Source organism: Vanellus vanellus, assembly GCF_965231255.1.
Source record: "Vanellus vanellus genome assembly, chromosome: 2".
Classification (NCBI taxonomy): domain Eukaryota; kingdom Metazoa; phylum Chordata; class Aves; order Charadriiformes; family Charadriidae; genus Vanellus; species Vanellus vanellus.
In genome coordinates, this window is record NC_138906.1 from 21,423,810 (window position 1) to 21,439,049 (window position 15,240).

A 15,240-nucleotide genomic window follows, 5' to 3' on the forward strand; every position below is an offset into this window, starting at 1 on the left:
CTCCATCTCCCTCCCGCCGGGGCGAGGGGCCGGCAGCCGCCTCAGCGGGCCTCAGGCAGGTGCGCCCGGGAGGCGGCTGCAGCCCAGAGCTTCCGCCCCTCAGCCTCCGCGCCTCAGGGCGGCGGCGCGGAGCCCGCCATCTCGCCCCCCTCGGGGTGGCTGCGGCGCGGGGCTCGCCCTCCCCTTCCTCCCTCTCTCCTTCCCTCCCCTCGCTGCGGGCCGCGCCGTGCCGGTGGGTTTGGCTTGGCTTGCGGCTGCAGCGCGGGGCTCCGCGTGAGTCACCCCAGCCCGCGGCGCGGGGAGCCGAGCGCGCAGGCACACGAAGGAGGAGGAGGAGGAGGAGGAGGCGGAGGAGGAGGAGGAGGAGGCGGTGGCGGAGGGGGCGGGCGGCGAGCGGGCGGGGGCGACAGGCACCGGCTCCCCGTCCGCCCACTCACACATGCTGCCGAGCCGCAGTCAGCTGGAGCGCCGCTTCCTCCTCAGCCGCCGCCGATGACCTCCTCGCCCGCCGGCAGCCGCTGAGGACCCCCGGCGTCCCCCGCCAGGGCAGGGGATGGTAGATCGGCCGCCCGGAGCCCCCTCCAGCCCAGCCCAGCCCGCCGCACAGCAGCCTCGGCCGCCGCCGCCCCGCGGGAGCCGCCGCCCGAGAGGAGCCGCAAAATGAATCCCCAGTGCGCCCGCTGTGGCAAAGTGGTCTATCCCACCGAGAAAGTCAACTGCCTGGACAAGGTGCTGGGGCGCGGGCGGGCGGGGACAGCACCTCCCGGGCGTGCCCGCCCTGCGCCCCGCTCCCCTCGGCGCCGGTGGGGCGGGCCGGGCCGGGCCGGGGGGAGCGGGGCGAGCCGGCAGGTGGCAAAGGCAGCGCCTCAGGGGCTGCCGCTGCGCCGGTACCCGCACCGCCGTGTCACCGCGCTGGCGCAGGGCGAGCGGGGGCCGCGGCGGGCCGGAGAGACCCCTGGGCTCCCTGAGGGATGAAGTTGTAGGCGGCCCCCGCCCGGCGGGAGTTGTCGGTGCCTCCCCGAGCTGGAGCGGCTTCGGCTGCCCCGTACGCTATGGCCGCCGCCGCGGCGGGGACGGTGGCGGGGGCACCGGGGCGGCGACGGCCCCGTCCCTCGGGGGTGTCCCCCGGTGATGCTGGTTATCGCCGAGCGCGGTCCCTCGGTGAATAACAGCAGTGAGGCTGTGGCAGATGCGTCAAATTAGCGGCCCCGGCAAGGCAAAGGCGGCGGGGGCCACCGGAGGAAAATACTGTATTACGTGCTAAATTTAGTGTGTGTTCGGCGTACCCAACAGCCAGCCGTCACCTTAGTTAGGGATTTTATTCGCGTAGTATTGCATTCTTAGCAAGTGGTGCTATGGTGTGGTGTTTTTTTTTCTTTTCTTTTTTTTTTTATTTTTCCCCCTCCCTTCTTCTTCCTTTAACAAGGCAAAATGTCAAACTCCTACGTTAGTTATCTTTAAAATAATCCTGGCAAGGTCAGCGTGCAGAGGTCTTTGGCACTCATCTTAGCAGAGAATTTATGCTTTCTGAGAGTGTTTCAGAAGCACCTTTGGTTTCACGTGGAAGTAATTCTTTTGATTTAGTTTACAGAGATCTATAATGCATGACCAAAATATTGACGTGTAATTGTGTTTTTACATTTACTGTACCCTAACATAGCTTTCAAAACATCAATATCGTAAGTAATTCTACTTTACGTTTCTTTGCAGTACTGGCATAAAGGATGTTTCCACTGTGAAGTTTGCAAAATGGCTCTGAACATGAATAACTACAAAGGATATGAAAAGAAACCTTATTGCAATGCGTAAGTATTGTAAATGTCAAGTCTTGCAGAAATGCACATGAAAAGAAAACCTGGACGTGGATACTGTCAAATAGGTATTGTCATGCTGTAAAAACTTAATCTAGAGATGTAGTAGTGCAGTCTGGAGCAGTTTACTATTTTTTCAGATGGCATATTCTACTTGTATTGAATTGATAGAAGATGAAAATACTTGATTATGATGTGTTTAGGTGGTGTTTTAATATTAGATCTCAGGATACAGGTCCTTTCTTCCCAGAAAGTGTCAGATCTGGTGCTGACTCCTATTACATTCATTATTGGCCTGTTGGATTACAGTGGTCCATTATGCATCTCTCTGTTCAGGGTTATGGACCTGATCATCATTTTATAATAAGAAAACAAAGTGCTTCTCGCTTGTGTAGTTTACCAGAGACAATATCCTGTTAGAGATAGCGGCAACCTATTTTTAAAACTGTTATGTTGTTCACATATCTCAGATTACTAAACTAGATATTTACAAAAATCCCTGGTTCTAGTGCTTCATGCTATTTTCTATTTTGCTTCTTTGATTTTGATAAAGAAAATAGATTAATTGTGGTTGTAGAGTGTAGTCATGTTCTATTCCACTTTTAGATTTTGTTGTTGTGTGGATTTGAAGAGTGCTTTGATGTTTGGCTTGCAAGTACTGCAGAAGAACATTTTGATACATGTAGGAAAAAGGTGCTTATTCTTTGTAACATGCTCCTAAGATTTGCTACGTGCATTTCAGTATGTTTTAATCTTTGATATGTTTTGTTAGAAGGATATCTCTAAAGAATTTGGAATCAAATTTGGGAATCAAATCTTACATGTTATTAATATATTGTTATTATTTTCACCTTTACCTACTTAAAACATATGTTTTAAGAGACAGAATTTTGAAACTATAGGCACATTGTAATTTTTCCAGAAATATTCTCCTATAATCATCTTAAAATATTTGTTTCATGTTGAGGTAGACAGTCTGTGACTGGCCGTTGCAGAATAGTTCAACAGCGTATGCTCATTTCTTCCAGGCTAAAATTGAAGCCAGCCAGTGCCTATCTGTCTAAAATACGAGTTTTGTTATAAAAGCTGCTGTCCTGCCCAAGCTTGAAACACCTGTTTCAATGTGCACAGTTGTACTTAGATTGCTTTAGGAACATATGGATTTACACACATACATTTCTAGCTTTCCTTGAAGTGCTCTACAGTGTATGGGGGTGACATCAGACCTGTTGGAATAAAGTGTGGTCGGTTGCCAGTGTTACGAGCTGTAGAAAAAGCTCTGTATGAAGGGACGTTCATGCTTCAACAGGTGGCACACTACAAGTCAAGAATAACCTAAAGGTTATTTGCCCTAGATGGGACTCTGCTTTTGGTGCTACTTGAGTTAAAGTATAAGTACTGGTTTACATCCTTTACAGTGATCAAAATTCTGATAATACTTTGGTGCCTTTTGCCTAAATTTTTATGGTTAAATTTCACTGGTGATACTTTGGTTGCTTGATCTTTCCTAGGTAATCTGATACTTAACTTGTACTTAATAATGCTGTTTGTTACAAAGCCTCCTCCATGTATAGACTGGTGTTTCCATGCTGTGCATATTTAACTTCTGTTGTAGGAGAGTTTTTTTGTCAGTGTAGTTAAGCTACGTGGCATGTCCTTCTGTTTACAAATGAGGGGTAGTAAGGATTATGGATATGTTATGTACCATTCAGGTGCTATTCTTCCATGTAGTTGCTTTAATGAGCTTTGTAATAACGATGCTTGAAAAAAATAATCTCTGTCTTTGACATGTCCCTCAAACCTGATGTATGAAACAGGAAAAAATTATGTAAAAGAAAATTTAATATAAAAATTATATATATATTGTCAGTGATATGTATTTTATTCTTAAGTTTGGGTAAATGTAAGTGTGCGGTGTTTGTTTTTTGGGTTTCTTTTTTTTTTTTTTTTTTTTTTTTAATAGAGATACTTTAAATACTCTAAATAATTTTAAGTCCTCTATGGATCACAATTGAAAATCTGAACCCCTATTCCTCTTTAATATCTGCAGATAGAGATTATTAAATATTTGTTTAATATACATGGCAATGATAAGAAGAAAAGTTGTTGTTATTTGCAAACTCACAGCTGATTCTTCTCAGCTGCAAATAACCAAGATGATGCAAGGAAATGAATGGCATTTTGGCAACTAACCATCTGTGTACTAGTTCTCAAGCTTGTTAAATGATTGAATCATGTAGGATGATTATATGGTAACTTATTCTTACGAATATTCATAGAAATACTTTTTTTTTTTTGACAGATTCACTAGACCAAAACACACAACTACTTTTTATGCAAAATGTAGAAGCTAAAATGCATATTTTTGGAATGTTCTCTCCGCATTAGCTATACCTGCTGATGCAAACAGACTTCCTGCATGTGTGAACGAATCCAACAGAGATGTATTTTTTAATTTCTGCAAAACCTAGTAGCTTAAGCTTCTGCAGACCTGATATACCCTCTTGCTAAAGGCAAACCACCTCACTATTGGAGTAAATCCTTCTGAAATATTTAGTATCTAAAATTTTGCTAATCACCTGCACACAGGGTAGCTTCATTCAAGCTTTTATTTATGACAGTCACCATATGGAATGATTACATAACTTCAAAATTTAAATCTACTGTCATCAGTCTTAGCGTGGATTATTGACATGAAGAAAAACTCATCATCACTTTATTTTTTCTAGATTTAATTTCTTTTTAACTCATGCCAGTAGGAAATAGATATGCAAATGCATTTGAAATATTGTGATGTTGTTAGAAGAATTGTACTACAGTTTCAATCTGCAAGTGCAGTCAAACTTTACATTTTAAGATACTATAGGGGAGGGATGAAAAATGTCAAAGTTATTTTATACTAGCCTGGAAATGGCAAGAACATGGTACAACTTTCTGGACAGTCAGATGTGGAAGCTGTTGCTTGTAATCAGTGGATGAATGTGGCCATTAAATGGAATCCATTGTCCTGAAAGGTGAACTTGTCTGTAGAAGTTTGGTTTCAGCTGTGAAACATGAGTGGGTTTTCTTTCTACCAGTCAGAAAACTTCTAGAAGGCAATAGGAGTGTGAGGATATTATTCTTACTAAAAATAGCTAGCATTATCTTATTTTTCAGTATTGATTTCAGCAGGTGATTATTTACCAGTTTAAATATGGCAGGAAGAAAGAAAATGAGTGGGTAAGGAGCAGCAAGAATAATTGTTCTGAAATATGATGGAGCCACTTCTAAGAGTTTGTACTGGGTTTGCGTGGCAGGGTTTTGGTAGTGGAGTGGGCTTCTGTGAGAAGCTGCTAGAAGTTTGCCCTATGTCCGATAGAGCCAATCCCAGCTGGCTCCAAGATGGACCCGTCACTGGCCAAGCCCAAGACTATCCCTCTGGGATAACATATTTAAGAAGGGGGAAAAAATTCTGTGTTGACAGCAACCAGGAGAGTGTAGAAGGAGGGGGAGGAGTTGCTTCAGGTGCTGGAGCAGATTCCCCTGCAGCCTGTGGTGAAGACCATCATGAGGCTGGCTTTCCCCTGGCAGCCCATGGAGGTTAATGGGGGAGATGTCCACCTGCAGCCCATGGAGGACCCCACACCAGAGCAGGTGGATGCAACTGAAGGAGGCTGTGACCCTGTGGGAAGCCCATGCTGGAGCAGGCTCCTGGCAGGACCTGTGGCCCCATGGAGAGAGAGGAGCCCATGCTGGAGCAGGTTTGCTGGCAGGACTTGTGACCCTGTGGGGGACACATGCTGGAGCAGTCTGTTCCTGAAGGACTGTACCCCGTGGAAGGACATATGTTGGGAGAACTGTCTCCTGTGGGAGGGACCCCATTCTGGAGCAGGGCAAGAGTGTGAAGAGTCCTCCCCTAAGGAGGAAGGAGTGGCAGAAACAACATATGATGAACTTGCCACAACCCCCGTTCCCCTGCACTGCTCAGGGGGAGGAGGTAGAGAAAATTGGGAGTGAAGTTGAGCCAGGGAAGAAGGGAGGGGTGGGGGGAAGGTATTTTAAGATTTGTTTTTTTTATTTCTCATTACCCTACTCTGATTGGATTGGTAATAAATTGCCTGTGACAATAATTGCTGAGTGATCTCCCTGTCCTTATCTCTATCCATGAGCCTTTCATTATATTTTCTCTCCCCCTGTCTTGCTGAGGAGGGAGAGTGGGCAGCAGCTCTGGTGGGCACTTGGTGTCCAGCCAGGGTCATCCCACCACAGAATTATAGTAAAGAGAGCATACAGAGTAAACAGATTTTTTGTTTTCTAATTCTCCATCTTCAACTGTTACCGAACAACAACTTATTTAGTGTAAAAGGATAACACTGAGTTTGCGTTGAGGAGGAAGAGTGTTTTATGGCATGGTTAACCTTGCAGCCAGTTACGTGGGTGGGTTTTTTCTTTGTTTGGTTGGTTTTTTTCTCCCTTGTTTTGGGCTTTTCATCTGTTTCTGATCATTACATTCCATCAAAAGTAAGCTATTATATAGGTCAACCCCAAATGGTCATTCTTATAAAAAGAAACAACCCAGAAACTCCCATGCAAACCTTGGGAGAGAGGCAACAAATAAGGTAATGATTTGCACTTTATCACTTTATTAACTTTGTGTATTCATTAGTTTCCTCTTAGGATGTAGTATAAAATGAGTAATGCAAATAACAGAACCACTAGGAAAGCAACTGGTAAGGGTCTCAAGTCGGAGCCAAAACCACCTATGTCATTTAAGTGCATTATTTCTTGTTCAGCATCCCATAAGTAGACACCAGTATTTGAAAACAGTTATCATATCTCCCCTCAGCCATCTTTTCTTTAAATGAAACAGCTCTAACTCTTCCCTCATAGATTGTATTTTCTGGTAATTCTTGTATTTCTATCTTCAATTAACTCCAAATGGTCCATATATATATAGATATATGTATGTAGATTTGAACTGCAGTGCCCAGTGGAGCATTACCAGAGCTGGTAGAACAGCAATGTGCCCATGCAACTCATTTCTCCTAAGTCCCAATGCAGTCTTTGCCATTTTTGTTTTTGTTGCAAAAGCCCAAACTATTGCTAAGTCACAGTCAGATTGTTGTGTGCTACAGTTTCATCTTCCTATGCAGAATCGCAACCTCAGCAGTTTTTATTATCCATCACCCGAGCAGTTAATTGTTCTTGGCTAGGCACAGAATCTTCCACTTGGTTCTCATTGAAGTAAATCTCCATCTTTCCCCAGGCTGTTTTTCCAATTTGTCAAGTTCATTTTATATTCTAATTTTGCTCTCTAATGTGCTTATAGCCCTCTCCTATCAACCTATCAACCCTCCCACCCAACAGCCTGTAAGCACATTGCAAATTTAATAAGTGCAATCTTTATTTCATCACCCAGGTCGCTCGCTGAAGGCCTGGAAGGGTATTGGGTGCAGTACGTACCTCTGTAGTCTAATGCAGCTTTCCCTTCTGTAGTGAGCAGTGAAGTACCTGCGTCTTCTCTACCTGTCCATGGAGTGCTAGATCAAGTGTTAAGTTTTGCCTAAGAAAAAAAATAAAATTCTGAAACAGCACAATCATAGTGGATATTTATGCAAGCTCTGCTTAAATATGAGGAACGGCTACAAGTATTCTTGCAGAGGAAACACGTTCCTGCTGCTTGGTGCTGAGATATTGTACTTGGTTAATTGAGTATTAAGTCCAAATTAGTAGTGGTGGTATCCAGTAATGAAAAGGAAAGTAGGCCAAGAAGCTGAGCCTATTTGCTACAACGGTTGAAGGAGCTTCTTAGGCAAAATACATTTGAGTCTCTGAAAGGTGTTTGATGCATATCTTTAAACTCTTTGAAGAAGGCTCATGAGAAGACTTTGTCAGAGTTGTTGAGTACTGTGCAGGAGGTGGATGGTGGTTATTTGCAAAGAAATTACTGGAGAGTAATCATCACAGACATTCAGGTCTTGGGAAGAGTTGGGCTGTGCTTTGATCCCTGTGACTGTGTCTGTGTAATGGGGTGCAAAAATATTTCTCAGGTGGTATTTCAGCATGTTCAGTTGGCTGTGTCCTGATTCCACGTTTGAACAAGACCTGCATATGACACCTTACGTGCACATGCTGGTGGGCGTGCAGGGAGAGGACTCTGTGTGCTCCAACAGGTCCCTTGGTTTGCGTTGTTGCAAGCTGTGGAGAGCACCATGGTGTGCTACAGCCTCGCTGCAGCCAGCCTGCTTCCCTGCTGCTGCAAATGGAGTAGAAAAACTGCCCCGAGGGAGATGAATTGTTACCTTTTTTTCCTCTCAGAGCAGGTGAATTCTCAGACTGCATTGAGCAAGTACTGTCACGTCTAGTACCCGATGTGAGTATAAGGTCTGTGTTTGGAATTCACATGTTTTAATATTCTGCCTGTTGGTGTAATTGCTCCAAAGGGACAATTACAATTTAGTGTTATTTAGGATGTTGCTGGGGCAAATAAATAGAAAATATGCAAATGAATATTATACATTTCATTTTCTTTTTTTTTTAGAGACTGCAATAAACATGACATTCAAAGCTATTCGCAAGAAGTGCTTGTAGAAATCCTTGCTGTGTAGAATCCTGATCTGTTGCCAGTTTCTGTCTTGGCTCAAGTAAATGCGCGTTTTTAATTGGTCATCACAGACTGCAGATGATTTTTTCGAGGAAGAACATGTGCATCTCCTGAGCACCTGTACTCATAGAATATATTGAACATATATTCTTAGGGGAATGTAGTTACTGAGACGCAATTTCAGTAAGTGGAATTTTCTTTGCTTGGTAGTATCTTAGCCACTGTTGATGCTCAACATAATCTTGATTTTTCCTTAATAGCTATTACTTTCCGTACTCATTCCTAAAGATTGATGAAGTTTGTTTCATTGTATTTACTAAAATATTTAGGCAACAGAACAAGAACAATAGATGAAATTTTGTGATTCCAAATCATTTACTTATTTGCATTGCATAGCTTGAGCTTTGGAAGAGGTAATAACCAGTTGTAGCAAGCCTGTGAAATCTTAATGGTATGTTTTATTAACAGCTTTGTGATTTAACTGTTTGAGGTTTTAAACGTTCCATGCCATAGAATTTCCTATGGTATTTGCCAAAGAACTTAACAAACCCCACAACACCACCAAAAAAAACCCCCAAACCCCAAAACCATAACATTTCACTGTGCTGAATTTTAAGTTCTGTGTAGCTCTGCTAATGTTGTTGATGGTCACAAGTAAACCCGCTGTCCTGATATACTACATATATATATAAAGTATATACTTTATAAAGCTTGAAGAAAACTAAGTGTATGTTCCAATCTTTCACATCACTTTGAATTTGCAAAGTCTGTGATGTCAATATAGAATGACAACATCATGTCAGTCAGCTCAGTGTCAAGAAGCATGTTTTGCTGTTTACATATAATGTCAGTGGAAGCTTACTGCAATTATCCAGACAATGTACCATCTTGGCTCAGTAGTCAGTTATTTTAACAATTTTGAATATTATGGGGTGCTTACAGAAACCTTGCTAAATTTAGAGATTGTAGAAGTTACACTGATGGTAGAGTTTGACTGTGTGATGTTGAGGTTTCTTGAAAAGGAGACAGTAGGCAGGACTTGCAAGGGAAAAGCTTGCTGTAAGAAGAGGTGGGTGAAACACTTGTTGAATAACTGGTCTGACTGAATATAAATGACACCAACCAGTTCATGCTGCCCCTAGTTACATCATCTCACACAGTAACTTTTTGAAAAACCAAAAACCCACAGTTAATTCTCCTTGATTTGCAGGTCAGTCCATTTCTTTTCTCTGTGCATTCCTCTGTCTTCTGATGTTAGAGTTGATGTATCAGAGTTGGTCAAGCTATTTTCTTTTGCTTTCTGTTTGTGTTGCCTGCATAACTTTTATTTGTACCAGGAGGAAAAGTCTGGATGACGAGCAGTGCAGAATTTTGAGTTTCTCATATTTCCTCCTCCACCTGTCTGCTGACCTCCTCCAAATCCTCCTGTTCTCAGTTGCGGTGGAATTGTGTGATGGTATAACATCTGATCCCATAACATCTTAATATGAAGAGGGCACAAAAACGTGTGATTGGTGTCACGCTTGAGAGAGGACTACAGCAGCTTAGTTTTAAAAATTAAAAACTAATTGTAATTTGGCCAGTAATCGTTTAAAATTGTTTAAGCATATATTGCAAAGGCTTTTCTGGGAAGTGCATGGATACTCTTTAAAGACGATTTCTTAAAATGTAAAAGTATATGGAAACTGTGTAAGTTTCCTCATTGCTTCACAGTTTCAAAAATTCACTCTAGATTTTTTTTTTTTTTTTCCCTTTAGGAGAACAAGTGTTTGGAGGCAGTCCATCATGTTCTGCCTCTCTAAATGGCAGCATTTTTCACACAGGTGTATTGGTGTAATGCCATTTTCACAAATTTAAAAAATGTGTGCTTAATTTTAATTTAGTTATACCTCAGGTATTTTTTTGAACTTGGCAAACTAAATGGTAATAGCATTTTTTGTTTTGTTTTGTTGCAGTTTTACTCTGGAAGAATTCAATACTTGCAATGCAATTCCTTCTAACATCAGAAAACTATAAATAGAAATACTTAGGGAAAGATTTAAGAAAAATTGCTGATTTTAGACATAATTAAAATGCAAGTGGCTAAGATTGTGGAAGGGAAAAGTGGTAAGATGAAATAAATTGCCTAAATAAAAAAACTAAAACATGGACCGTTTCTCCTGAACGGTGTAGAGTGGCATACGTTCAACACAGTAGGGTTTCCACATGTTGCGCAGCACTGTTTGTGTGCATCTGAGAATGCAAGAGGGAAGAAATTTCTGACTGGATTTGCGAAGTCATACAGAAAGAAAAGGGGCCAATATGAGGATTTCTAGCAACAGAAGTGCTCAATAGGTGGTTGACCAGGAGATGATTACCACTGTTAGAACTGGCAGCATGGCTGGTATGTTGCTGTAAGGGAGGTTGTAGTTCATATTTTAAAGAACCTGCCTGAAATATATGTATGTAGAAAAGCAAAGCTTCCTAAAGGACTCACATTTATTTTTGTTGGAGCTGCTGTTTGTGTTTGATACAGTGATGCTAGTGTCTTTGTTGATGATCATATTTGATGGGTAATTGAGAAGTGATATTGATGGGGGCTGAATAAAGAGAAGGAATGACTGTTGGAAGAAGCTTTGTTAAAAAATAGTTGCTGAATGGCCCATCATGTAGGCGTATTTGATATAAATTTTGCTACAACATAGGAAGGTCTGAGAGTTTTATTTTGAAGTAGTTGATAGGAATTTGTCAGGCTATCAGAAAACAGTGATGAAGTTTCTTACAACAGTTATTAACATAACTTGTTGAAACACTGGTGTGTTAGCACAACATTGTTAGGAGGAATGGGGAAAGGGAAAATCAGGCTGGAGGAAAAAATACCAAAAGATACACTTAGAAGAACAATATTCCCTGAAATGTGTGAAAGAAATTGACACCTCTAGTAAATGACACTGAGAGATAAGTATTATGGGAAACTTAACAGCGATGATATGTCTACTTACACAAGGGAAAAAAAGAAGAGTATGCATGCATGCAGAGAAAGCAAGGGTAGTTGGAAACCAGAAATAATTAATTTATAAAAATGTTTGTTGAGCTTTTCAATTTAGCAATAACAAACAAAATTTCTGAAATGGTTGCACTTTTGAGTCTTTGATTAGGAACGGAGTACTGTCATGGTGAGTGATCAGTCAGGATGTCATGAGCTTTTGGCTCATTTTGATCTGAAGATCAAAAGGGAGATTAAACAGTCATTCTCAGATAACTGATTATTTAAACTGCTATGTGGCTTACATTATAGTTGTGTCGGAAATGCTGGAAATCCCCATTAACAAGAATGGAAGAAGCTAGAAGAAGAAAAAGGAAGAGCAAGTACGTGAACTTTGGCTGAGTTAATGGTCAGTCTGCTCCATCTCATGCATCTCTCTATGCCATCAGGTCTTAATTCTTGCAGGGGCTGAAACGGAATATTGGCTCACAGTCTCAGTTCTGTTAATTCTGTCATTAGTTTAACAATACTAAATTGATGTTCAGAATAGAATAAGAGCTACCATTGTTATATGAAATATGATTTGGTTTACTGGCACTGCAGGTACTGAAGACTTAGTCCTGCTTTGAGGAGCTTGCTTTGAGGTTTTTACATTGTTACAAAGTTAGTAATTCATAAGAAATATCAGGACAATTGGAAAAAATATAGTTTCTCACTTAATTTTATGCTCCCTGAAAAATGTTTCTGTACACTGAAACAAAATGCTACCAAAGAGGGTCCCCAGGAAGATGAAAAGCTAGAGGGGAAACTAAGAAGTATGGTGAGAGTTGTGTGAAAATGAGAACAGCATGTGCAATTAGCTTTTCTGATAGTCTAATGTAAGCAAGGGTATATTGCAAACTTCCTTTTTTTTCCAATGAGATGACGATGGATATTCTGAGTAGTAATGACTTAGACTGTTGCTGTTGAAGTTTGGTGTTTATCAATTATGAACAACTCAGCATAGCCAGATAATTATTTTTGGAGTTTGTTTTGAAATATCAGAGATCATCTGGTTCTGTAGGCTACTAAGCTGCTTCAGTACCAATGAATATTTTTGTAGAGTTTGGAAAACTAAAAATTATTTATAAAAAGGGCTTTCTGTACTTGTTACTTCAGGATGTTTGAAAAGACATTCTGAAGTCTGAACACAAGCTGATCAAGCCTTGTATTAATTCTTACTTGAGCTAAAGATCTTTCACGATGACTCTTGTCTTTGTGGAGGAGAAACTCGAAAGAGTAACATTCAATTTCTTGTATGGATTAAATGCTTTACTTTCATCACCATACTACTGTTACAAGCCTTATTTGGGTCAGCAGCAGGAGTCTCTCTTACTGCCCAAAAGGCAATGATAGATTGTCTCCTATGCAGAATAATACTGTATATGGAATATATTAACAAAAGGAAAATATAAGCTTGTCAAGCTGGGTATGGATGCAAAGGAGACTGTAATGTGCTTTTAGAAATTGAAGGAAATGGGGTAAAAAAAAAAAAAGGTTATTTTTCTGTAATTACTTAGTTCACCCTGAGGGGAACGATAGCTCCCCTTTTTCATAGTTTACTCCACTCTGTCACTTTTGCTGTGCTGGAGGCGTAGGCTCTGGTGGACTTAGTTTGGTGAGCAAACAGGCCCTTTTGTTTTCTTCTGCCATTTTTCTTTGTGCATTGGCAGAGCCACCTGGCTGTTCAGTGTCAGATCTCTCCAGTGGGTGTCTTGTCTCCATTGCATGCCTCAGGTGTGACAGTAATTCAGCATCTGGTGTGCTGTGAGCACTGCCCATGGCGCAAGACAGGTGTGTCTCCCTTGTATTTTCCATCTGCACCGTTTGTATACATCTTGGGCCTTATGTGTAAATGTTTCAGGGTCTCTTTTTGATGTGTATCTTCAAAAAGACTACTACAATAAGGCACTACTTCACAACTGAGATCAAAAATATTAATACATGCAGTTAATAGTAACTATATACTTTGTACCAAAGAAATCTGAACTGGATGTTCAGGAACAGACTTACAATGGATCTTTGAAGTTGATCGTAGAGAAGATTAACAGTCCATAGTAATAATTAGTACTAATTAATTTTATACCTGTTCTGTTTTTTCAGTGGAACGATTTCCTACCAGGAGATGCTTTGCATAAATCTACCAGTTTCAACTCTCTTTTTTTTTTTTTTTTTTTTCTTTTCTCCCCCTATAGGGTTCTGTATTTTAACTGTTGGTTTTACAGTAGCAGAATGCTTGATTTCAGGGACAAAGTATTCAGCTTTGCCAGTTGGGCTTATTTTGCTTAGATGTATTTTACCAAAACAAATTTTATAAAACCATTAAAATATTATGTGTGTTAATTATATATTTTAATTTTATTATAGTTGTATATTACATTTAGCATTATGATGACAATTTACAAATAAGAACCTATAAATGTGGAAGGAGATAAAATACATTATTTTCAAGAGCATGGAGTTGTAATATAGCTCAGGTCCCTTATTAAAACTTGTGAGGAATAGCCATTTTAAGAGAAAATGTTTTTTTAAGAAAATTCTGAATATCTTAAAAACATTTCAGATCACAAATATTCTCAAAAAAGAACTGTTTTTCCCAATCACATGTAATGTTAAGAATGCTTTGCATGTTCGTGCAACTGGATGTGAGAAGCTCTGCTGGTCCCTGAGGTGTGGGAGGAAGTTTAAAGGAAGTTTGTAGTAGTGATGGCCTTGTGGAGCACTTTAACACATGGAGTTTATAGCTGTTGCAGTCTACAGTTTTTATTTTCTTCTTATTAGATATATGTCCTTTTAATTTTACTAGGGCTTTAGTAACAACTGTGGTGTTTCTTTTTTATATAGGCTTCAATTAACATTTTTAGTCCACTCACTATTACTTAAATAGGTCAAGCAGCACGTTGGAAAGACTATCCACAACAAATATGTTGAATACTGCCCTGGAAAGTGGAGTCATGAACTCGAGCATAGATAACTCCAAACAATCCCAAGACTGTTAAAATGCTTACAAAGATAGTATTTCAATATATTCCAATTTGATTTTCTCCCAAACACATAGATCTAACTTATTTTGAATTGGATTCCTTACCCACTATAGTTTGTGTTTCCTGTGTGATCATTCTGGAAGGTTTTGGCTCAGGGTCTAAAGCTGATAGTGTGTCTGCTGAACTTTTTGCTCTTGCAATGAAGTTACAGAATAAAACTTTAGTCTTTTAAACCAAGCATCCTTTGAAACTTGCTGTCTTCTGTAATCACACGTATGACTAATATATTGCTAGAATGGAGACTATACCTTTAAACATAAAATAATTTAAAAGTTGCTAATAAACATGTTTTATTGCCCATGACTGATGGTTCTCTTGGTATATGTATATCATATTTGAGAGAAACCTTTAAGAGAAGAGGCATTCTCTTATTTGCCCAGTTGGCTTTCCTCACTTGAGATAGACTCATGTCAATTTGTATTCTGTTACTAGGAACAGCTATGTCCCATATATACAACGAAAAAGAAAGATACCGGCCTGACTACTATCTTGACAGTTTTAGCTTAGGCTGTTAAAGTTAGGAAGATTTTAAATTTCACTCCTTGGTGCTTCATTGTTTTTCAGTGAGATGACCTGTTATGGTTTTGTACGTTTTCCTTTGCAACATAACTGTTTAGTAACTGTGAGCAAATTAAAGTTAAGATAAAAATGATTCCTCTACTTCTCCCCACAGCTGTATGCACACCTGCTTTCACCCAAACCAAATTTTTTTTTCAATTCTGGACTTGAAAAAATACACCTCTAAGTGCTAAGCAAAAATATACTAATGGTATTGTTTTCCTATGCTTATTATAGTGA

General features: G+C 40.5%; 1 protein-coding gene across 1 annotated transcript in view; it reads left to right on the forward strand.

The window, feature by feature from the left end:
• Nucleotides 1-495: 495 nt before the first annotated feature.
• Nucleotides 496-15,240, forward strand: part of LOC309669372 (LIM zinc-binding domain-containing Nebulette) — a 271,330-nt gene continuing 256,585 nt past the window's right edge. Inside the window, exons 1-2 of the mRNA XM_082480017.1 lie at nt 496-729; nt 1,711-1,805. Of these exons, the coding sequence (XP_082336143.1) occupies nt 661-729; nt 1,711-1,805 (164 nt within the window). The 5' untranslated portion in view covers nt 496-660. The remainder of the gene's footprint in view (nt 730-1,710; nt 1,806-15,240) is intronic.